Below are 24,759 nucleotides of genomic sequence, written 5' to 3'. Positions count from 1 at the left end.
GGCTCTTCGGGGGCGGGGCCGGGGCGGGGCGCGGGGGCTCGGCCCCCACGTGCTCGGCGGCGCTGCGGAGGGGCGCAGCGGATGGAGGCGGCGGGCGGAGGGGCCCCGGCCCCGGCCCCGGGCAGGGCTCGGCCGGCCCAGCCCCAGCCCCAGCCCCAGGCCCAGGCCCAGCCCCAGGCCCAAGCTCAGGCCCAGCCCCAGCCTAAGAGCCGGGAGCTCTTCAGGAGCCAGCGGAAGGAGTCTGAGGTAAGGGCGGGGGGCGGCAGTGACACCCCCCCCACACCCCCCCTACACCCCATTCTGGGCCACCGTCTAGCCCCTGCTCAGGGTGGGGGGGACGATACCCCATATGGGGGGCGTCCCTGCCGCGGGGGGTCCTGCGGAGCCACAGTTGGAAGAAGCCCGATCCATGGTTTGGAAAGGAGGGGGGGGGGCATCTTGGTCCTAGGGGTGCTCCCTGCCCCCCGGCCTGGGGTTTTGAGGGGTCCTGCGGGGGTGAAGGGTGGCCAGTCTGGAGTGGGAGTCCTCAGGGAGGCTGTGCCTGGCACTGACACCCCCATTCCCAGAACTGACAGCAGGGCTTTGGGGTCTCAGCTGGGTCCAGGGCTCCCCCATATCCTCCAGACACCCCCCCCCCGCACCCTCACCAGGGTCTAGGAGCCGCAGTCCCCTCCGCCACCCTTCACCCCCCCCCCTGCCCAAACCCCCATTTAACAACTTCCCTGGCCCTGGCTTTGTGGGTGCCAGGCTGGAGAAGCAAGACCGCGCCCAGGTCACCAGGATCTGGCAGGGGCTGATGCCCCTGGCCACCAAAAAGCCACCAAGGGACCCTTCCCCATGAGCAGAGGACGGGAAGACCTCGATTCCCTGCCAAGGAACTGCGGGGCGAGGGGCTCCCTGGGGACAGCTGACCCCAAAAGGGTCCCTCCTCCCAGGGGGCGGGGGGGGGGGGGGGGGAATGATGGTGCCCGAGTCATGGCCCCTGAGTCCTGCCCGTGAATTTGGGGTTTGCTTTTCTCCTCCGGCTCTGCCTCGCCAAGCGGATTAGCGCTGCACGCGCTTCACCGAATTCCTCATCGGCTTTAGCTCCCCGAACTGCCCCACCGCCTTGGCTGCAAAAATTGGTGGAGAAACCAGCGTTTCTGAGCAAGTCGGGCTCAGCCCGGAGCCGCGCATCCTCCGGGGTCATCAATATTGATCGTGACGATGCTCATCGCTTCCAGCCCGGCTGCCGAGGAGGGATGCTGTGACTCCGAATGAGAAATTATGTTAATTTAGTTGATTATCCATTCATGTGTTCCCTTCCCGGGGCACAGCGGCGAGATGCCAGCGTTGGGTCGTCTGGCTGCGGCCACCCGCTCCCTGCCCCGCCGTAATCCTCCGGCGAAGTTTCATGCTCCAGTTCCTCATCCGCAGGGGAGGAGGGGGGGGGGGGGGGGGCGGGGAGATCCACAACCCTACGGGCTTCAAAAGGGCAAGGCCCGGCCCCGAAAGCTGTCGGAACTTGGATGCTGAGGATGAAGCACGGGCGGGGGGGGGGGTTGCATCCTCCCGGGCATCTTTGCTTCAAACCAGCCCCAGACTTTGTTTTTTTTAAGCGTATGTGGGGCTCTGAAATGCATCAAATACTCGCTGGCACTTTGGGTCCTGCCTCTGCTTTTCCTGGGACTCGAGAAACGCCATTTTTCACGCTCACGTTCCAAATTTGCGCCGCGTTTTAAGTAGCCTCACACCCCGCTCGAGCCCTGGAGAGCCCGTATCAAGACCATCCGTTGCACGAGCTGCCGCTCCGGCGGCTGGAGGAGCTTTAGCGCAAAGGCTGAGAGCGCTGGCAGCCGTCCTGCCTCCCGAAATAGCCGTAGGGATGCGCCACCCCCCCCCCCCACTGCCCCCCTCCCCCCCCCCGCTAACCCCAACCCACTCTCCGCAGGGCTCGGTGGATTGCCCCAACCTGGAGTTCGAATACGGGGATGCCGACGGCCACGGCACCGAGTTAGCAGGTGAAGCGGCGGGTTTGGGTGCTGCGTTGCTATTAATAGGTGCCCTCCGGGGAGGGAAAAAAAATAAAATCCCTCGGGGAGTCAGGCGAGTGGGATGGGGGATGGATATCGAGTGGTATCATCCTTGCGGTAATAGAGCAAGAGGGATTTATTAATAGAGAGCCACTCACTCCCCGGGGACGAGCAAAAGGGACATGTGGGGGCACGGGGATTACCCCACGCGCCGAATTACCCCGGGCGTGAAGCCAGGCCTGGAGGGGAGGGGGGGTGGGCACAGCCCAGGCTGGGAAGCATCACCCTTTATCGCGGGCGTCGCGGTGGGTCGAGTCCTCCTCCCGTATCTTCCTGCCACGCAGCGACTCCGGCTGCTTCGGCACCGTAACCCTCGGGGACCGGCGTATCTCGAGGCTATTTTTAGCGCCGTGTGCCTCAGCGGCACGAGCTGGCCGGGCTCGAGCACGTTGTGCTCTGCGATGGGTCCTTCCTCCTCCCTTTGCAGGACCGTTTCAGTCCCCCCCCCCCCCCGTGGTGCTGCTCAGCACTGTAGGACTGAATTGTACAGAAACAGGTAGGAATTGTACAGGAATGGGCACAACATCGTGTGCCTCCAAGTCCAGCCCCCTTTTTGCAGGTCCCAAAATGCCCGAGCCGCTGGGGATGAAATCAGGGCAGGTCTCGCCTGGGTGCTCCTGTGGTCCCTCCCTTTGCAAACTGCCCTAACTGGGACAGAAAAATTACTTCCCCCCTGCAAAAAAAAACCAAACCCCAACCCTATGAAATGGCAAACGCAGCTTGAGCACCGTTGCTGGGGGCAGGAGCGTGGGAACAGCCCAGCCCGGACTGGGCGATGAAAATGATGAATTTGGTAGCGTTGGGTGGCTCTAAGATGGCCCTTGGAGGTACAGAAGGGCTCAGGGACAAGCTTAGGTCTCTGCCTCACGTCTCCTCGGGTGCGTAGGGATGTTTCAGAGCCTCACAAGGAATTTGGTGATGAGGAGGAGGGTGAAACTCCCCCGGGTCCCTGCTGACCCCTTTCTCCTCCAGAGCTGTACAGCTACACCGAGGAGCCCGAGCTCAGCACCAACAGGAGATGCTTCGAGGAGGATTTTCACTCTCAAGGTACCAGCTGGGGGCTCAGCACCCCAGGCTCAGGGCAGCCCCCCCTGGGTGACAGCGGGACCTCCCCCCAGGGAGACACCCGGCTGGTTGTCGTGTCCCCTCTCCAGTGCAGGGCAGGAGATGGCTGGAGCTGGACGGGGCTCAGCAGAAGGCCTACGTCATGCACCTGCTGGATGGGCTGGAGGTGGTCAACAGGGACAAGCGGCTCCAAGTAGCACGGGCCATCCTCTACCTGGCACAGGGTAAGGACCACGTCCCCCGTGTCTGGATGCGGCCGCATATCTGCTGCCTGGCTTCAGCGCGGGGGCTTGGGAGAAGCCTGCTCTTGGGGTTGTGCCAGGTCAGTGCCGTGAAGCTCCTTCCCAGGATGGTCCCGTGTGCTCCGGGGCTTCAAAGGCAGCTCCCCCCTAACCAGTGCCTCCCTCTGGGGCTCTCCAGGTGTCTTCGGAGACTGCGATAATGAAGGTGATGTCTTGCACTGGTCTCGGCACAACAGCTTCCTCCTGTACCGGCTGGGAACGTTCACCGCCTTCCTGGAGCTCCTCAACATGGAGATTGAGTGAGAGGACCTCCACTGCCCTCACCCTCTTCTTGCTTTTCTTCATCTTATTATTTCTCCCCATCCTCTTCACCCTTCTCTTCTTCATTTTCTTTCTCCCCATCCTCCTCACCCTCTTCTTCCATCCTCCTCACCCTTCTTTTCTTCATCTTCTTTCTCCCCATCCTCCTCACCCTCTTCTTCCATCCTCCTCACCTTCTCTTCTTCATCTTCTTTCTCCTCACCCTCTTCTTCCATCCTCCTCACCCTTCTTTTCTTCATCTTGTTTCTCCCCATCCTCCTCACCCTCTTCTTCCATCCTCCTAGCCCTTCTTTTCTCCATCTTCTTTCTCACCATCCTCCTCACCCTCTTCTTCCATTCTCCTCACCCTTCTCCATCTTCTTTCTCCCCATCCTCCTCACCCTTCTCCATCTTCTATCTCCCCATCCTCCTCACCCTCTTCTTTCTCCTTCCTCCTCCTCCTCACTGAGGACCAGGGAGGTGCCGCAGCCATGGCACATCCCCCAGCGCGGTGTTTCCACCACTGCAGACTGGGGGTCGGGACGAGGAGCAGCCCCTGCCCCATGGCTGGCGCTGAGCTCGTCCCCTTCCCCGCAGCAACAGCCAGGCCTGCAGCAGCGCCCTGAGGAAGCCGGCCATCTCGCTGGCCGACAGCACGGAGCTCAGGTACGCCCTCTCAGCCCCCCACTAGCACATTGGGTGGAGGCTGTGGGACACTCTTCTGGGGACAAAGTGGCGGGGTCACCTGCTTGCCGTGCTGTCCTGGCAGGGTGCTGCTCAGTGTCATGTACCTGATGGTGGAGAACATCCGTGTGGAGCAGGAGGCGGATCCCCCCGAGTGGAAAACCTGCCGGGAGACCTTCAGGACGGAGCTGAGTGAGCCATAAAGTTCATTGTGCCCTTAACAAGGTCCCTCCGTCATGCTGGGCCAGTGGGGAGACCTCAGGGTTGGGGGATCTGCTCTGAACCTGCTCCTGGTCCCTCTCTCCATCCAGGTTTCCCTGTGCACACTGACGAGCCGTTTGCTCTTCTGCTCTTCACGATGGTGACCAAGTTCTGCAGTGGCCACGCTCCACACTTCCCCATGAAGAAGGTCCTGCTCCTGCTCTGGAAGGTGCTCCTGGTAGGTGCAAACCCTTCCTTTTTCCAGGCACCAGTCGTTTTGGGAATAGTGCTGATGCAGCCTGGATGTTCCCCACTATTCAACCCATAACGAGGTTCTTTAGGATGGCACGGGAAGCCAACACAAGGCAAACAATTCCTTGTGGGACAAGGGTGGGCTGAGCCATGCAGAGGCTGTGGGGTGGGGGAGAAGGCTGGAGAGTGAACCAGCGACGTGGTGTCTTCTCCAGTTTGACGGCCTCAAACTGCTGCTCCCCTGGAAGCCCAGAAGAGCCATGCTGTCCAGGTGGAAAGCCTGCTCCCTGCTTTCTCGGCTCTCTTGTTGGTCCCTAGTTTACGCTGGGTGGATTTGAAGCCCTGCAGGCGATGAAGGTGAGGAAGAGGGAGGAGCTGGGGCTGCCGCCCTTGCCGGAGGACAGCATCCAGGTGATGCGCAGCATGCGCGCCGCTTCGCCTCCCACCTACTCCATCGAGCTCGTGGAGCAGCAGCAGCAGAAGCGTGGTCACCGCAGCCGGAGGGTAAGAGTGGGCTCATCCTCTTGGCCCAGGGTCCAGGATGCTTTTCCAATGGGGAGCATCATCCGTTCAAGGAGCCGGCCTGTGCTCAGGAGGGTATTTCCCTTCCTCACGAAGCACTCGTGAATTTTCCAGTTTCATGGAATCACAGCATGGTTTGGGTTGGAAGGGACGTTCAGAGGCCATCTAGTCCAACCCCCTGCAGCCAGCAGGGACACCTTCAGCTGGATGAGGTTGCTCACAGCCCCGTCCAACCTGACCTGGAATGTTTCCAGGGATGGGGCATGGACCACCTCTCTGGGCAGCCTGGGCCAGTGTTCCACCACCCTCAGCATACAAAATTTCTCCTTTATATCTAGTCTAAATCTACCTTCTTTTAGTTTAAAACCATTACCCCTAGTCCTATCACTCACCTCCCTGATCCAGAGTCCCTCCCCACCTCTCCTGTACCCCCCTTTCAGCACTGGAAGCCACTCTAAGGTCTCCCCGGAGCCTTCTCCTCTCCAGGCTGAACACCCCCAGCTCTCCCAGCCTGTCCTCACAGGGAGCTGCTCCAGCCCCTGAGCATCTTCGTGGCCTCCTCTGGACCCACTGGAGCAGGTCCATGTCTTTCTGGGGCCCCAGAGCTGGACACAGCCCTGCAGGGGGGGTCTCACCGGAGCAGAGCAGAGGGGGAGAATCCCCTCCCTCGCCCTGCTGCCCGCGCTGCTCTGGGTGCAGCCCAGGATACAGCTGGCCTTCTGGGCTGGGAGCACACAGTGCTGGCTCATGTCCAGCTTTCCATCCACCAGTTTCAGTCGCAGCAGGTCAGGCCCGCGATGCGCTTGATCCGGAGGAAGCGAGAGGACATCCTGACCCTGTGGCAAAGGGCTGATAAGCACTGAGGAGCAAACTGCTTACAGCAAGCTCGTCTATTTTTAGCTCCGCTCTTGGAGTTGCTGTGTTATGGTCCGAGGATGAAAACGCCTCTTTTGCTAGGGGAGAGATGTCAGATGGCAGCTGCAAAAGTTAAGAGGGAAAATGGGGTCACATCTCCTAGAACAGCCAGGTTAGAGGTACAGAGGGAGTTATTCCTTGTCCAGGCTTTGGTGGCAACAGCCAGGAGGGAAATCCTTGCCTGAGGAACATCTAGGAGCTTGATCCTTCCAGGATGGAGAGGTCTGGTGCCAGCAGCTGGGAGGGAAATCAAATCCACAGAGAGACTTGAATTTCTCCTTCCTCTTCTGCTGCAGCCCCTGATGAAGCAAGACAGTTTGGATATCTACAACGAGAGAGACCCCTTCAAGAACGACGAAGCGGGAGTCGACGAAGAGGAGAACGATGACGTGGACAGCGGGATCGAGGGGGAACTGGACCTGATGGAGCGGGACGCGATTATGCCTGCGCTGCCTGCTCAGCGCCCGCCTATCGAAAGGGTGTCGTTCCCCAAAGGGCTCCCCTGGGCCCCCAAAGTCAGGTAAAACCGTCTGGTGGCATCGCCGTTCTCCCCAGTCCTACCTGTCGTGGAGTTCACTGCAGGCTGAACGTCAGTCAGCGGCAAGTTTTTTGGCCTCTGGCAAGTTGAGCTGAAGTGACTCCAGGGGTTTTTTTTGGCTCAGTTGGTCCTTTCTGGGCTGGGTTTAGCTGAGCCCTTCCCCAGGCTTTACAAACCCAGCGTGGCCAAGCTTGGCCAATAAGTGGCAATCCCATTTTGGACATCCCAGGTTGTACTGGAGCCCGGTGGGAGCAGGGTCAGCTTTCCCAGCCGGCACCAGTGGATCTCAGTAGGGCAGGGTCCTCGACTAGTCACCTTGGGAACTGGTTAATGACATCATTGCCTCTTGCTTGTTGAGAGGGACTCTTGAGTGGCCAGATGAAGCCTTCTTGAGTGGCCTCGCTCTAAGGCAAGAAATTGTAGTAAAACATCTGAGGATAAAGAATTTGGAGCCTTCCCTTCCTAAGACCAGTTCTGCTACACGTGATATGGGGGAGCATCAGGAAAAGAGGGTGAAAACCTCTGCCCCTTTCCCTCTAATCCATGTGAGGTATTTTGCTCTTGATCCAAAGCCTGGATTTAATCCGTTACCTTTAAAACACGGGAGCAAATACCTCTTTTTGATGTGGGAGCAGTGACAGGGTTAAGGGTGTCTATCCAGGCACGGACAGGGCAAGAACTCGTTTCCCACGTGGGTCTCCACGTAACGTAATGCTCTCACCTTCGAAATCAAATGAGGATTGTTTTTCTTGGCTGGCGCCTGGAAATCCAGCTGGGTTTCTTTCTGCCTGCGAGAGCCTTGGCTCACGGTTCTTGTCCTACTTGTAGTGCTGAGACCCTGACCAGTTCTCATGAAAGATGCCCAAGGTGGACAAGATGTCAGCTTGCTCTCTTGAAGCAGCACGCGCTCCGCCAGACTGTGGAGACAACATTTGTTCGCTCAGAGTGAGCAGATGCTACTTGGAGGTGCATGTGCTGGCGAGCACAGAAGGAGGATAAAAAGGTGCTGGTCGTAGAGAGCTCCATTTATTTTCACGCTCCCGTGGAGCTGCACAGCAAATACAGATGGTTTTGGTTCTCGTGGCTCAATGAGAGCAATGGTGGCTCTAGCCTGTTGCTGTTAAGATGTCTAGAAACCAATCCTAGAAAGCTCGGAGGTTCTCGCTGGTCCCACGCCGCTGTCCTTTCTGAGCAATGCAGGCTGTGATCTGGCACATGCCCGTTTTCCAACCTTCTCCTTGTTTCTCTTTCTCCGCTGCCCCATCAGACAGAAAGACATCGAGCATTTCCTGGAAGCAAGCAGGAACAAATTCATCGGATTCACGCTGGGACAGTGAGTGTTACGCGCGCGGGCCCGACAAAGTCTGTCCCGTAGCTCCCATCAGTGCGGTTTAACTGGTGGGAGGTGTCCACAGAGCTCAGGTTTTCTGAGCGACACCAGCCTAAGGCGTGCTGGGGATGATGCGGTGCAGCGCTGGATTTCGCTGGGGCTGCAGCAGCGCACTCAGCGTTATAAAAACCTGTTCTTGGAGATGCTGGTCTCCAAGGACCTCTTTCTATTAAAAACCAGACCTAGCCCGGAATCAGTGACCCCCTGGCCCAAGCCAGAGACTGGTTTGATGCAGGAAGGAATCGAGACAATCAGGTATCCACAGCAAATTACCCAGTTGGTGAATAAATCAAGCTGTGGGTGCAGAGTCACCCTGGTATATTTGTTTTTAGGTGCCGTGCTGGGCTTAAGCTGGCTCCACGCAGAGGCCTGATTTCAGCCCAGTTCTTTGCCTCGGTGTCACCTCTCCTTTGTGCGGGCTTTGCTGGGGAGGAGGGGGGCGAGCGGGCAGCTCACGCCAGCACCTCTCCCAATTCCTGACCCATCTGGGATGCGCCCAGTAGATCCAGTAAACTACAGGGCTTTTACTTTGTGTGACATGCAGGTGTTAAACCCAGATCTTCACAGCCTCACACTTAACCTTCTTTCATCCCCACAGAGACACCGAAACCCTGATAGGGCTGCCACGGCCCATCCATGAAAGTGTGAAGACGCTGAAGCAGGTGAGATGGTGGCTCCATGCACAGCACTTGGGTGAAGCAGCCCAGAAAGCCTCGCTGAGCGGCTGTCTAACCTCATTCCTTGCTGGTTTTGCTCCCTGGCACTCAGCAGATGCTCTGAGGTGGGCGCAGACCCGTGGGGAACTCATGGGGGTGGGGGAATCATTGGCCAAGGTCACCAGGGCTGTAGGGGGATTGTAGGGCATGAAGTATCATACACATAAACTTTGTGATACACCACTGAACAACAAGTTTCAGGTTCCTCAGATGTATGCTCTCAGCCCACAGTAGATGTTTCAGGTGAGTTTAGTCTTCTGCTCCTCTGCAGCTGATGTTCAGCAACACGTTCGGTCTGAGCTCTTGCTCTCTCTGCCTTGGGAAGTCGATCTGATAAATCCAGTCAAGGTCTGAACAGCTTGAAAGGGGCTGGATATCCACCACGTGTAGTGTGGGATCCTCACGGCTAACCTCTGGCTGAAACACAGTTACTGGAGGGAGTAAGAGGGTCCCTTCTTGTTAGTTGTCACAGTACAAGTTTCTGGAGCTTCTTACAGGAATTGGGGCCAAAAATGGAAAACTGAGTCCTTGCTGCAATTCCAAGTAGATTGTCCGGCACTTGGACCTTCCCTTTATCCGAGGCCTTACATTGCTGTGTCCTGGCGAGCATTTGGCACATTGTGCTTTGAAGGTGACAGGCTCCCAGAGCTGGGTTTGGACATAACATGCCCAGATCTGTGCTGTTCCCAGGGGAAGCACGGCCAGCTTTGGCTCCTCTAGTGCTCCACGTGGAGTGAGACACCTCCAGAGGCCAACTGACCCTGTCTAAGGTCTGGATTGCCTTTTGGGGGCGATTGTCCCTCTCCATTTACTTATGGAGAGATCCTAAAAGGAGTAGGTGGAAGGAATCAAAGGCATGACGTGTGAGGGGCTTCAGGGACAGAGGGACGTCCCACACAAAAAGGAGTTCTCCGTGTATCTGCTGTGACCTACACATCTAACTTGGATATCACTGAAATCAGCAACTCTTTCATCATTCTGTTGTGATATTGCTCTGCCTCTGTCTGTGTATTTCACCAGCACAAGTACGTTTCCATCTCAGATGTCCAGATCAAGAACGAGGAGGAGCTGGAGAAGTGCCCCATGTCTCTGGTAAGAAGTTGCTGCTCCCCATCACTAGATAGGTGTAAGATTTCCAAGGTGTCACAGAAATCCATATGTTCTCCGTGATCCTGAGGACACACCTTGGATGCTCTTTTTTTCTAGAAGGCCATATCTTGATCAAATGTAGCAGTGGAGAAAGGCCTGGAGCTTCCTGCAGTCAGCATGCAGCTATGTCCTCAAGCTGGGTTTTATGGATGTGTGGATTCGAAATACTTAATTTTGCCTTATTTCTAATGTTCCTCTGCGCTAGGGGGAAGAGGAAGTCCAAGAAACCCCTTGTGAGATCTTGTATCGAGCAATGTTGTACAATCTCCCCCAGTATATGGTAAGTCCGTTTCTTAAAAGTAGAGAAGAGCTTTTGAGTGGGGAATGTGCCAATCTGTAGCTGCAGAGCTCAGCACGGGGCTGCTGGGGTGTGTTCTGGACTTGAACGGTGAGATTTTGGTGGGAATCCAGAGCAGAGTTGGGTGGAAAGTACAGTCCAAGAGGAGGGATTCAGAGGATCAAGGGATGTAGATACCGAGGCACATGGCCAAATGGTTGGAGTCAGGTCAGTGGTTGGAAAATGAGATGTGTGCAGAGGATTGGGAGCAAAGAACAAGGTTGTTCACATTGGTGGGAGCTCCAAATGGCCTCTGCCCTCTGGGTACTGAGGGGAACCAGTCAGGGATGGCCCCGTGTCACCTCTGGAGCTGCATGAGCAACCAACAAGGGGATGCAGGCACCTTTACTTCTGACCTTGAGAAGCAACCTGTGGACTTCACTGGTCCCTTGAGCCTTTGTCCTTCTTGCTGAGATTCACTTTTCATTACTATGATCTCCAAGCGTGATGGCTTGCTGGGCCAGGAACCACACTAAACCATCATCATGCTTTACGTGGCTCAGCAAACAAGGTGGGAACACCTTTGGGTCTCCTACCAACCTGGCTGTGCTCTTAAGGGCTATTCAAACTGTGGACGGTCTCTAGGTTATGACCTTCCTTACAGGGACATCCCTTCCAGCCTTCCCATGGCCCCAAGAGATTCCCGGAGGAATCCAATGAGTGTCCTGAAATTCAGCTACGTTGCCAGGTTGGATGAAGCTTTGAGCAACCTGGTCTAGCAGAAGGTGTCCCTGCCCACGGCACGGGGGGTGGAACTGGATGATTTTTTTAAGATCCCTTCCAACCCAAACCATTTTGTGATTCCAAGGTGCTAATTGGGTCACGTGCACTCTGTTCCCAGGGAGAGACAGGCACAGATTTAAATTCATTAAGCTCCAGGTGTCCCTCGCGTTATTTTATCCACACTACTAATGCGCAGGTGCCTGAAGTTAAGGCTAAACCAGAGCTGCTGAGCTCCCCACGCTCAGCCTGTCTGTCCGGGGTATGAAAGGAGAGGTTGAGCCTTGGCATAGGTAGTCCATCATAGTGGGCAGAGCTTGGGCTGGTGAAACCTTAAAGAGTTGGCTTGAAGTTGTCCGGTTTCAGCAAGAAAAGGGGAAGGAAGGAAGGAATGCCCCTTCCTAGGACCATCCCTCCACACCAGCCCTCTTCTGCAGATAGCTTTGCTGAAGATCCTCCTTGCTGCAGCGCCCACCTCCAAAGCCAAGACTGACTCCATCAACATCCTGGCAGACGTGTTGCCTGAAGAGATGCCGTAAGTCCTCCAGGAGGTGGCCATCAGCCGTCCTAGCTTTGTCACAAAGTCTTGGGCTGAGCAGGAGAGTTGGGGTTTGCCGATAGGTTCAGGGGGCTCCAGATTTGGGGGATGTCTCTTTGGATAGGTGCAAGCTACTGCTGCCACCAGGGCAGAGGGGTGAAAGCCGAGGAAGTGATGCTGAATTTTCAGGATCATAATTCCAGCACAGTCGGCAGCCGTTGCGCTCTGCTGCCTAAAGTGGCACAAATCATAAAGATATGTGAGCGTATGGCAGGTGTCCTTCTCGGGACTGCTGGTAGAGGGCAATCAGCTTTTTCCCTTATTTTTAATGCACTTTGGTGTCACCAGGCAGGAGAGGATGGAAAATGGGAGTCCCAGAGGGAAGCAAAGGTCTCTGTTTCTGTAGAGCCCATCCAGATGAGTAAGAACTTGGCAGTCCCTTAGTCCTCCTTGCTCCCACACCCACCGTGCTGTTGCCTTCTCTCCCTCCAACCCAGAATCACCGTTCTTCAGAGCATGAAACTAGGGATTGACGTGAACAGGCACAAAGAGATCATTGTGAAGAGCATCTCGGCTTCGCTGCTGCTGCTCCTCAAGCACTTCAAGCTGAACCACATCTACCAGGTGAACGTAGAGAAGGTGTCGGCCATTGCCAAGCTGGTCTTGAAGCCAGCATGTCCTGATAGACCCTCTCCTGAAAGACCTCTCCAGGAAGAGTTTCCATGAGGAGCTTTCCATAGCGAGGAACCCTAGCCCCGGGGCAGGATTTGTACGAGGTCACTCAGGCAGGGATAACCTGCCTGCAATATGTCTCCGACTGTGTTTTGACGGGATCGTTTCCACTCGTGTGGAAAGAGTTTTCAGACTTCTGGACAAATTCACTCTGTGGCTGCTCAGGTTAAAATTGAGGAGATAGGATGAGAAAGAGCCTCCCCTGGCAGAAGAGGGAAGGGGATGGGGGTTAGACAAGACCCTCGTTAGCTCTCTGTCCTCTCCAGTGACCAGAAATAAGGCTGGGTAGGACCTCACGAGGTCAGCTAATCTAATCCTCTGTCCCTTGGCAGGATCAAGTTCTTGGGGCTCCAGTTTCAACAGAGCCTGGAGGTCTGGGTCCTAGATGCAATCCGAGTTTTGTTTCATCTGCGTGGCACCCATCGAACTGGCCTTTCCTTGATTAAATAGAACACCCAGGTCGGACTTGAGCTGTGACCTGGGCCCAGTTCTGCACCCGTTCTGCAAGTCAAACAATTAGTGTTTTGCAACTTTGTTTTTCTTTTAAAGGTTTCAGCGTGGTACAAATCCATCTGTGTTATGAAACCCACTGATATTTATCTGAGGATAAATATAAATCCATGTATTGGATTGGATAAAATGAAACAAAACCCCGCATTTTTACAATCCGACGTTTGTTCTGGGTCCCCCACATCCCTTCACTAATTTTTCTTGCTTCACCCCCAAAAGAGCTCCTCTCATTTTTTCCTCTGTGGCAGGAGGACCTGGTGCTAGGTCTGGCGAAAGCTGTGGGGTTTTCTCCCCCTGATTCTGCTCGCGTGTCTGATTTTGGGCGAGCCATCGCCATTCCTTTCGGTGCCAAAGCTGGTCTCGGGGAGCCCGCCAAAAGACACGACAGGGGCTGAGATGACGCTTCCAGAAAGCAGCGGAAGGTAACGGAGAGCATGGCTGGTCCAGGCTCTGCCGGGGGTCACCCTGCGCTCGCCAGGTGCCTCGGTGCGGCAGGAGCCGCACGGACCTTCACCGCCACGCAGATCCATGGAGGGTTTTTGGCCTCGGTTCTGTTGAGATTTGGTGTTTCTTATGCCAAGAGAGAAACACCATCAAATTATAGCAGGTCAGCTCCTATATAACGTGCTGGTCACGAGCAGCTGCATTTCAAAGCAGCGAGAGCATCTCAGACCCCGGCCAGCGGGCACTGCCAAGTACAACGGCGTGTCACCGGTGGCGTGCCGAGGGTCGACAGCTTGTACCAGGCTGAGATGAGGCGTGCAGGAGCAAACTGTTTCTTCAGCTCTCGGTTTGGGGTGGTGATTGCTGCAGGTTTGTGAGAGGCGTGGGTAGGATAGGGTGGGATATTGCTGCTCTTTGTGCCTGCCTCTTCTGAGGACAGTAGAGATTTGCTGTGTTACGCGGCCAGACCTTTTAATGTGTAGAGGGGGAGAGAAATTAAAAGCACGTATGAAGGTAAGGGTACTTTTTTCAGTTGAAATTTGAAAAGGGACTGGGGTGTGACAGCAACAGGAATCATTGTGTTTTCTCATGTAATAGCTACGCCTCCTCCTTCCCTCTTCCCCACGTATTTTGCCACGGATTTTTATCCTGAAAAGCTGCACTGCAGTCACGAGGTGCAGCTATTCCTGAACTACTGCCATAAAGCTGGTGTGTCCACTTTACGGCAAGTAGAGTTTTCCAGCGGGTGGGAGTTGCTGTATGTGGCGCGAGCCCTCATACAGCAGACTTCTGCAAGGGGGAGATGGTCTGCAAGGTGCCTAGAGCAAACCATCAGGACCACTTTGCTGTCGGCTGGAAATGGGTTTCCATTCCCAGAGGATGCTCCCAGTTGTTCCGGCTAACGTTGTTGACCCATTTCACTTCTCTTCCTCAGTTTGAGTACGTGTCCCAGCATTTGGTGTTTGCCAACTGCATCCCGCTGATCCTGAAGTTCTTCAACCAAAACATCATGTCTTATATCACTGCCAAAAACAGGTACAGCCACTTCTGGGGAAGAGAGAGGTGATGCAGCAGGGAGGCTTTGTGCATGAGGAACCCTAACACGTGAATGGGTGGTGGGACCAAGTGACCTCTGGTCCCTAGCACGGCTTTGGGGCAGTATGCTCTCCGTACAGGAATACGCTGGAGGGGAGCAAATCCCATTCTGCTTAATGAGGAGGACTGGATGGGGGCTTTCCAGTCTCTCACTGGACTACTAAAATACCCGTAGACCCACCTCCCTTGCTGATGGTAGGCTTGGTTTTGTCTTTACGCGGACTCCTGGAGAGCAGTCCAGTGCCATCGGGCATCTGTGGGCCACAGCTTCAAACAGGCTAAATGGGGCAGAGTCTTCTGGGTCCTTTCCACTTGCTATAACTGTCATTCAGCTTTCCTGACTTCTTCAGGGTTTTCATAGTTGTCAAAGCCTCTTAATTCCGATTTGAGAGAGACACTAGCCCTGTTTTGAGTCTGTGTAGGGCCTGGCTGGACTGCCGCAAGTCAGAACCGAAAGAGCACAACTCTTTCACAACTCCACGTAGGATTTCCCCGCTCGGAGGGGAGTGCCGCAGGGAATGTTGCCATTGGAATGGCGAAAAGGTCCTTTTTCTTGCTTTTTGATGCTCTTTTTGTCGCTTTTCAGCTGCGTGGGTAGGCTGGTCTGTGTTCTGCATGGTATGGTTGTGTGTGTGTGCGAAGGCGCGCGTGGAAAAGCAGAAAGTAGTATGTTAATTCTCTTGCTGATAAACATTCCCACTTCTGGTCCTGTGCTTTCACATAAGTGAGGAGGAAATGTAGCCCAGGAGCACTTAGCTCCCTCCTCTGCCTTCTGATGGAGGTTTCACAGGCAGGACGTGCTTCTGTGAAACGAGGTTTGCAGCTGGATACTCTGCTCCAGGGAGGTTTGGCTGTTCTGCCCAGCCCAGAGCACCGGTTTGTCAGATGGCAGCGAACAACAAAGCAAAAAGGATCGCAGGATTTTGTCACGTTCACGTGTACGGCCCTGGGTCCAGCAATGCTGCCATGGGAAATATCAGAAGGGATGCCAGGACGATGACGACTCGTGGCAAACGAGCCGTGGGGCTCCTGGTCCCGAGCTCGCTCCCTCCGAGCTCTCCTGCTTGTATCTGCACAGCGTTTCCAGTTTCAGGGCTGTGGTGGGTAGGAGCCAGCGAGGAGCATCTGTCCTTGGGGTCAGACAAGCCCTTTCTCGGCCAAACTCTAAATGAAGCCAGTTTTAGGGCATCTCCCGACCTTGGGTCCTCATCCTGGATTGCCTCTGACTCGGTGATCGTCACGAGTCAACTTGCTGCTCAGCTGCTGAATGTGAAAACAAAAAATAGCGAACAAGAAGTGAAACTGTGTGATAGTGCACGCTTCGTTTTAGATTGCTGCACATCTCAGGGCATCTGTGTCTGTGTATGTATTTATACATACATTTTATATATATATACATTAAAAATGTATTTATATATATATATGTTGATCTATATATATGTATAATTATTTTTTTAAATTTGCTACTTTTACAAAGGAGGGCTTCGAGAGACCTGATGCCCTTGTTGTGAATTTTCTTGCTGGTAATCAGATGTCTCCATTTTAACCTAAGATCCGTTTTGTGTTGGGTTGTTGGGGTTTTTTCCTTTTTTAAAATATGCCTATGAATACCTAATCTGTCATGTCTTAATGGATCCGAATCCTCCGAGCGCTGCCATTGCAATTCAAACCCAGGTGCAGGGAAGGAAGACGGTGCAGATTGCTGGGCGTAATCACACAGACCATCTTAAAACGTTGCTTTCATATTTACTTGGTTTTTAACGAGTCCCTTCTTTCCTGTCTTCCACAGCATCTCCGTCCTGGATTATCCGCACTGTACAGTCTATGATCTGCCCGAGCTCACTGCAGAAAGCCTGGTAAGCACCACAGAAAGGGTCCTGGTAAGCACCACAGAAAGGGTCCTGGTAACCAGTATTGCTGTATGCGAGAGGGTGAGGAAGGATTTTGGTTTCCTTTTTTTTTTTTTGTCTTCTTTTTACCCCCCAACCTTTCCAAAATTAGACTTTTTTTTTTATTTTTTTCCCCCTCCAGACTCGAAAATTTCTCCCGTCGCTCTTCTGACTTGCTGTCAGCCATGGGGAGGTGGGGGGGAGGCGCTGCTAGCGTTGTGCACCCCATAAAAATACTTGGGTTTAGAGTTTTCCCTTTTGCCTGCTTTGAGAAAAGGATTTGCCCAGAGGCTGTTGCCTCCCAGGTTTAAATTGCTCTGAGCACTCACATTTCCTAAGATACCAGTAGGTGAAGAAATGAAGGAAATTCCCTACAGAGAGGAGCCTGAGTATTATGGAGACCGGCCAGCGCGATGGGCTGTGGGAATATGCGGATGAGAGATGAGACATTAATGCTGGCAAGTTCGTAACTGCAATCATTCAAATGCAGAGTAGGTTGGACTTGGACAGGGCGCAGAGCAGGGCCAAGCTTTGGGGTTACGAGGGAGGGGGATCAGAGGGAAGGGAGACCCTGAACGATGGAGGAATCGCTAAGAAAGAGCCTGACCAAAACCAGTCCAGGCAGGGACGATCTCACGTTGCCTGGCTGCTAAAATCTTAAGCCAATGTTCTTTCTGTAAACGTTAAAATCCGTAAAGTGAAAGATTTTCCCTAGTTTCTGTGAGCCGAAGTTGCTTCATGAATCCTACCAAGGCTGTGGCCAGCCAGGACAGCCCAAACTGGTTTTAATTGGATCTTTAGCCACAGCATTTCTGCTGCGCCACTGCGATGCAAATTCCTGCCATGAGTGGATTATGCCAGATCAAATTTATATAAAAACCTGGTGTGGAGCGCGTGCGGGTGGGTGTGGGATCGCCACGCGTGGCCGGCGCACCGGCTGGGTCCTCCACCGTTGTCCCACGTCCTCTTTCCACCAGCTTCTTGCCTCCTTTTGGGTGCCTGCTCAGGGTAACAGCTCCTGGACCTCACCTCCCTCCTTATCCACGGGATTTTGTGGTGGTCCATGGGCTACTTGCCGAAGGCTGGGTGTCCTGGCCAGGCTGCCACCAACGAATTCTGGCCCGATGGGGACATCTAGTGACACGTCGCTGAGCACTCCGGTGGCTCACGCTAACCCTTAGCGCTAAGCTTTATGGCTATAGGAGAAGACTGTTTTTTTTTTTTTTAGGGAAAACATTCCCAGCTACCCTTTTCCAGTAGGGTCTGGGCCCCAGTTTGGGAGCTGATGCCTTAAGCGACAGCGCCTCATCGCTTTCCTCCAGCAGACATGGCTGTTAGCCTCGCGGGAGACTGGTTTCATTAGAAAATGCACAGAAACCAACTTGAATTTTACCATGTGTGTTCGTTTCTGGGAGGGTACCCGTGGATTTCAGGATTTAATGGAAGTTAAACACGCCCTGGTACTTGAGGCAGGCGCTTGTGCACGTATTTATGTTTCTTCAGCCAACATTTTAGGCATTATTTTAGCTTTTTTTTTTTTAATACTCTGAGGCACTGATTTTAACATCTCAGCCGTGACACATTTCTCAGCGGATGTGACAGATGATTCTGTCTTCAGAGGGTTGAACGAGGGATCGTGTGTGTTTGGGTTACTTCCATGGGAAACCAGGACGAGCTCAGCAGTGCTGTCTTCAGAGGAGGGACCCTTTGGCTGTGGGGTAACTGCTGCCCCCGCACGGTGTAAATTAAATCAGGAGTGAGCTACGGTCCCGGGGAGGTAGCGGGGGCTTCACCCGCCCTGTTGCGGGACAGGCTCTTTGATTCCTCGCCGGTCCCCCTCTCCCCTCTCCTGTTGCAGGGCTGTCGCTCCCCTCCAGCTCCCTGTGTTTGGGGAGGGGGCCGCAGAGGGTGGGGGAGGGTAACAGGAGATGGGGGTAAAGAGGGGGTTGAAGCCTGTTCCCTCCTGCCATCAACCTGGTGGAAAGACTCTCGCTTACTTGACCCTCTAGAGACGACATCAGGTTGGTGACAAAACTAAACCCAGCTGCCCGTGAGATGGGCATTCGCTTGGTCTCCCCGGGGGTCTTTTTTTGGGAAAACAGCTTGGTGCAGAGGGAGCAGACTGGGACCGGGCGCTGAGATGAAGCCGCACGGGCGCTGCTGCTGGGCTGGCACCCCCAGGGCTGCGCCCGGCCTCCACTAGTGCCTCGGTGACCCCGCGGTGACACGCCGGTGCCATCCTGCCTCCCGGGCATGCTCAGGGGCCTCCAGCACAGCCAGAAAAGTGCGTTTGCTCGGAGTGGCTTTTACCAAATCCCAGAATTAAAGACAGTAAATCGGAAGCACTTTCTTGCTGGCCTCTAACAATTACACGTACAAGAGCATTTTACCAGCTTACTGAAGCGATAGGTTTGGTGCTTGCTTTTAGGAACAAAACTATTCTGTTGGTGGGATTTTCTTGGGTAAATCTAGTGTTGGAGCTGGATTAGACACTCTGACAGAAGGGGCTCCCTGGGGTCGCCCCCAGACTCCTCCCGAGGATTCCCAGAGCCTGGATCAGGCACCAGGCGGCTGTTTTGGCCGTGAGTTGTTCAGGCTGTAGCTTGCTCTAAGTGGTTTATAAATTAAGCAGCACTCGTTTCCACTCTCGTCCCCAAACAGGTTATTTGTGGGGCACTTGGGCTGTGCTCAGTCTGTTCAAATATAGAGCAACTTGCTGTAGTGTTGGAATTGCTGCTCAAATGTACCACAGGCAATATTTACAGAAGCTGGAGCTGGGGGTGCTTACTGCTTACATTTAGCTAATATTTAAAATAATGTATCAGCTGCACTTAAGCTGGAGGGGATCTTTGTTACAGAGAAGTCTTGTCCTCCTGATACAAATGCTGCTGTTCCTTATCCTGCGTTGTTATGCGACTTCCTTTTGTTTGTCTGTAATACGTCCTCTAAGCATGTGGTAATTTATGAATTAATTTATATAATTAGCAAAAACTGTTCTGTAAGCAGTGGGGATCGCTAGGCCATAATTTGCTCTCTGGCTTCTAGAATACAAATCTACCACGCTATGTATTTCCCATGACGGAACAGCGTGATTTATCTTAGCTCTTACTCTAAGCCTAAATGCAAATTAAAACACTGATTGCATCTGAGTCTTTCAGAACGGTTTTGCCCAGAATCTGTTGGCTTGTCAGCAGGATGATGACAACCCAAGTGAGGAGGCAGCTCCGCTGCTCGCTGTCCCTCAGAAATAAGACTTGTGCAGACAGTAAAAATAAAGACTTTCTGCGCAAGGATATCTCTGGGGCGGCGCTGTGGAGTGCTGCAGTTAGGGCTTTGCCTTCTCTGCTTTGCAGGAGGCCGGAGACAACAACCAGTTCTGCTGGAGGAATTTATTCTCCTGCATTAACTTGCTGAGGATCCTCAACAAGCTGACCAAGTGGAAACACTCGAGGACGATGGTGAGGTGATGTCCCGTCTCCCTGAGGCCTGCCAGCGTTGCGCCTCGAGCGTGTCCCCAGCTGTGTGGCGTGCGGCTTCAGCCCTAGAGTTTCCTCTGGCCGTGCTGGGGCTTCTGCTGTTTCATAAGCTGCCCGTTTTTCTTTCACAGATCGAGCCTTAAATGCAGAAAACACTTTTTCTTCTGAAAATAACACTTATTTCTATGACCCTCAAGCCCACCGCAGCAAGCGTTGGTTATATTGAATAATCCTGTTCTACCTGCCCGGGGTTTGTACCGTATGGGGCCCAGGTTTTGGTGCCCCAAGCGGTGCAGACAGTACTTGTGTGGCTTTCTTGGACACGTTGCATTCATTTATGTTGGTGTCTTGACAGATGCTGGTAGTCTTTAAGTCGGCCCCAATACTGAAGCGAGCGCTGAAGGTGAAGCAGGCCATGATGCAGCTCTACGTCCTCAAGCTGTTGAAAATCCAGACCAAATACCTGGGGCGCCAGTGGAGAAAAAGCAACATGAAAACCATGTCTGCCATTTACCAGAAGGTGCGGCACCGCATGAACGATGACTGGGCTTACGGCAACGGTGAGTGGCGCCAGGAAACATCAGCTTGTTTGGGGCGGTACTGGGGACTTTTTTTATTTTTTTCAGAAGCTTTGAGGCACCATTCGGCACCATCAGGAGGGAACAAACGGATTGCGTGAGGAAAGGTGGGACTCATTGGATCAGGATGGGACACGGTCAGCTCGGCTCTCCGAGATGGGAGTTTCCACCAAGCCCAGGCCTGCACTTTTACATTCCCAAATCACCTCGGCCGTCAAGCCACTCGGTCGTCCTGGTATCCGCACCGAGTGTGTGTGCTTAGGATGGCCACGGAGTGAAAATCTGACTGACAGCTCTGCAGCTCCCACCCCAGGAACACCGGCGGTTACGTGCCGGCAGTGCAGATACTCTGAATATTTAAGCCGAAGCTCAGACAAGATGGGCCGGTCTGTTTAAAGAGCTCTTACGTAGCCTAAATCTGTGGTTTTTGAGGGATGTCATGAAGTTTCTGGTGTCCCTCACACATTAATCCATGGGATGCATCAGACCATGTACTCTTATTCCCTTGTAAGTACACCCAGGTGCTGCAACAACTGACCCAAGCTCAGGACAAGAGGAGAAAGTATAAAAATGTCTTTTTCCCTTAATAACATGGTCCTAAATTTTTGCTCTGCATGTATCTTCTTTCTAAAGAGGATTAAGTAGAAAAATTGGGTAGCACTCCTGTTTCAAAAGAAAAAAGGGCAAGAAGTAAAAGCCTAACAACTTCTTTAAAAGGGAGAAAGGCATTACAATTGCGTTGGGGTGTTTAATTTCACCTGTAAAAGATATAATCTATCTTTTGAAGACTTGTACGCTTTTGATAGTCATGATGCCACTAATTCAGAAGAACCAAAACCCAGACTCTGTTTTTAGTTGCACTTTAGGGCTAGCGGGGCTCCCCCAAAACCCAAAGAGAAGGAAGGCTGGAAGGCTGGGGACTTCCTTTCGTTCGTGGGGATTTCTGTCACTGCCTTTCTCAGCGTGCTGACTGTTCCCTCTGGGATTGAATATGGCACTGATGGGATACAGCTACGGGATACTGCCTGCCTTGGGTGACTTAAGTAGCTTGAGCACTGCGTGCTCCAGCACAGCAGGAGAAGGCGGGTACCTACCTCCCCTGCCCTGGAGCGAGGGTTTGCCGACACCCCGAGTTCACGTGGCAATAGTGAGAATAATGCAATTTTAAGACAGATGCAAAGGATAAATTGTGTGTGTCCCACTGCCCCCCCAAGTCTTAACCAGCAACATAATGCAACACTCAACTGCACAACTCTCTACTTTTAGCAGAGACTGCATCTTGACCTGGACAGTTTGCCAGGGAAGCGCTTGGCTTTCAGAGACAGGAGCTGGAAGGGGTTTTCCTGGCGTGTTTATTTTTATCTTGGTGTATCTGGGTTGGTGCACAGCTTGGACCTTCCCCTCCCTTGAGCACCGCTGAGCTTTGCCAATGGTTTTACTGAACCTTTATGGAGCGAGCGACTATTTCATACAGATTTAGAGCTCGTGAAGGCCGTGTCTTCATGTTACACGTTTACGTAATATTACATGTTTAAAATATCGTGGTTCTTACAGCCAGTTACTGGCTTTTCAACAGCATTCATAGTTACATTTGTCCAAATTTTTTTAAAAAATTGTTTTCATTAGCTCCTAAGAAGTTTGCCAGGTTTTGGCTGTACGCCTTTAGTCACGATCTCCGCTTCAGACATCTGTGGAGATTTTCAGTGAAAGTGGTGGGGCCTTTCTGAAAAAAGCAGGAGCTTGGCATATTCTAGAAAGTCCTTAAAGCACACTGCAGAGCAGAAATAATGGCGTTTCGTTACAAAGTTTTCTAACTCTGCTTAATTTACGTGTGATTTTTAACATTTCCTTTAAATACCTTAAATTACAATGCATACATAATGGGAATTGGTTAGGAAAAATAATTAGGAATGACTGACTGGCTAATATTCTGGTCCGTTCAGGGCCGTGGTTGCTGTAAAATCCTCATCCTTTCTTTTGCTCAAACCTTGTCAGAGATATTTTTTCCGCAACGCTTTGGTCCCGTTTCTTCTCCAACGCAGATATCGATGCCAGACCGTGGGATTTCCAGGCTGAAGAATGCACCCTGAGAGCCAACATCGAAGCCTTCAACAGCCGGAGATACGACAAACCTCAAGACTCGGAGTTTGCGCCTGTGGACAACTGCCTGCAGAGCGTGCTGGGCCAGCGGCTGGAGCTCCCCGAGGACTTCCACTACTCCTACGAACTCTGGCTGGAGCGGGAGGTGTTTTCCCAGCCCATTCGCTGGGAGGAGCTGCTGCACTACCACTGAGCACACCACCTTCACCTGCCCCCTGGTCCCACCTCAATAAGGTGCTACAGGCTGAGGAAAGGAAAGATTATTTTGGACCTGGGCGTTCTTAAGCACGGCTGGGGAAAAATGACAGTCTTTCCAAAGAGACCAAGCCGCCTTGTATCTACCCAGACACCCCCGAGTATGCAACTGCCATCTTTTTGGAGGTCATCCTTTGCCTGCGTCTTCGTGGAGACCGTACAGTATCAACAGACCTGCACAGAGGCCGTGGACCGGGTCCCAGCGTCCCGCTAGTGGCAGTGAGCTCATCTGGTCTTTACTGCAGATTGCCACCGGGGAACGAGAGCTCACTTGGCTTGGTTCATGCATTTCAGTTTGTTGTAAGAGCATCTCAACATTCAGGAGGGTTTTCGTCTCTCCTGAATGCCCCACGCTGCGCCTGATTTGTTTTCATTTATTCAGTTATGGCTGTCTGGTAACGTGCTCCAAACACGCTACTGCCACCGACAAGCTGCCCTCCTTCCCGAATGAAGCTGAAAATAAGAAATAGGTGGCACTGCCTGTGACAGCCTCCATCAGAGGTGACAGGTCGGCTTGGCCAGAGGAGATGACATTACCTCTTGTCCCTGGGCTGGCCTCGCTGCTGCTGGGGTTGCACAACCCGGTTTGCAGAGGATTTTCGCATCGTTCGCCAGGGATGGCGGCCCATCACCTTTTTGCTCTGCTTTCCCCCCCCGCCATTCTGCTCACTCACCACTTGTATCAGCTGCAGAGGTTGTTGATTGCCACATTTGCCTCCACCCGATTGTTTTTGAAGGACAATTACTGCAACGTTAGGTTTCCAGATAGCTTTCTTCATTGCTCTTTAGCCCTTCTAACCCTGGAGGAGTCAGTAAAGGTCACATTAAATAACCAAAAATCTGTGTAAAAATTTGGTTATCTGAGGGAATGTTTGTGCCAAGTCTTCAAGCGGAGAGGAAAAGTGCTTTGGTTAACACTTTATTGCCGTTGTATGAGGAAAGGGGCAGGCACTGCGGTCCCTAACTGTCAGGATGAGTAGCACATCGAGCTGTAAACTTTCCGTAAGGTCCAGGCAAACGCTGCGCTTGGGGAAAGCTGCATCGAGTGAGAGGGCAGCTGAGGGTGGGGGGAACGCTGGTGGGCTGACCTGCTGAACGCCTCGCAGCCCTCCGCACCCTGCGGGGTGCCAGGCCCTTCTCCTCAGCCAGCGGCGCTGCCGGAGAGCCACACTGCAAAGGCGGGCTGGGCTTCACAGCACTTTCTTTGGCGTTATGGCACAGCCTGCGCTCTTTCTCTACAAAATCTTTTGTCAGTCCAGCACAGGGAATCCTGGATCTAACCTCCCCCGCTGGCCATGAAACCGGGAGTTTGGCTTTTGTCGAAGAAGCATGTGTTAACACAGCGCAGGCCTACGCTTGGGTATCGAGATAGCAAGCACACGAGTGGTAAAACCACGAGCAGTTGTTACGACAGGATTTGTGCTTATTGCTGTGGAATTAAACTGCGAATGTTTCCTTAATGGGGTTTGTGAAAGGCCTTTTTTCGTAGAAATAACGTTAGTAAACCCACTCACCTTTTAAAATGTGTTTTTCTTCAAAATAAACCAGAGCAAGTTTTAAAGCGCATACATTTACTTCAGCTTTTTTTTTTTTTCTTCCTGCACCTTAATTTAAATGCTTCCTTTGCTGCTTTTTTGTTTGTTTGTTTTTAAGGGGCAAAAACATCCCCCACAAACCAAGCCGTAAACTCAGCTCTCACCCGTGCCCCCATCCACTCTCTGTGCCGAGGAAAGGCCTTCTGGCTGCCGCTGGGTGCTCCGTCCTGGTGTACCTGGAGAACTCTGAGAAACAGAATTACAGGCTGTAGATGTCTTCGCAGTGTTTGTGCTTGTTAATGAGTTATTTAAATAGAAATAAAGCCTCTCCAAGCCGTAAGGGGTGAAAACCAGACACACAATCTACAGTGGTGCTGTCCTGAGGGATCCCAGAACTGGGGGAGCTCTGGCCAAGTCGTTTCAGCATCTGTACTTTAGCTCCCTTTCTGAAATACGGCACCTCTCCTTCCCCTGTGTTCCCTAGAGCCTACTGGTAGTAAATAA

General features: G+C 53.1%; 1 protein-coding gene across 1 annotated transcript; it reads left to right on the top strand.

Annotated features, from left to right (window-relative positions):
• Positions 1–81: 81 nt before the first annotated feature.
• On the top strand, positions 82–23,860 carry STRIP2 (striatin interacting protein 2). Its single transcript, XM_086475242.1, has 21 exons — positions 82–246; positions 1,931–2,000; positions 3,045–3,119; positions 3,227–3,361; positions 3,558–3,678; positions 4,277–4,345; positions 4,449–4,555; positions 4,675–4,802; positions 5,135–5,320; positions 6,550–6,773; positions 8,059–8,124; positions 8,780–8,843; positions 9,918–9,989; positions 10,252–10,326; positions 11,541–11,638; positions 12,139–12,265; positions 14,262–14,362; positions 16,212–16,278; positions 19,665–19,769; positions 20,143–20,347; positions 22,408–23,860. The coding sequence occupies exons 1-21, from the start codon at positions 82–84 to the stop codon at positions 22,656–22,658; spliced, it is 2,511 nt and encodes an 836-aa protein (XP_086331368.1). The 3' UTR covers positions 22,659–23,860.
• The last annotated feature ends 899 nt before the right edge of the window (positions 23,861–24,759 follow it).

The sequence above is a fragment of the Leptosomus discolor genome, chromosome 1 (genome assembly GCF_034619465.1).
Source record: "Leptosomus discolor isolate bLepDis1 chromosome 1, bLepDis1.hap2, whole genome shotgun sequence".
Lineage (NCBI taxonomy): Eukaryota > Metazoa > Chordata > Aves > Leptosomiformes > Leptosomidae > Leptosomus > Leptosomus discolor.
The sequence above is the reverse complement of the archived record's forward strand: the minus strand, read 5'-3'. Positions and strand labels throughout refer to the sequence as shown.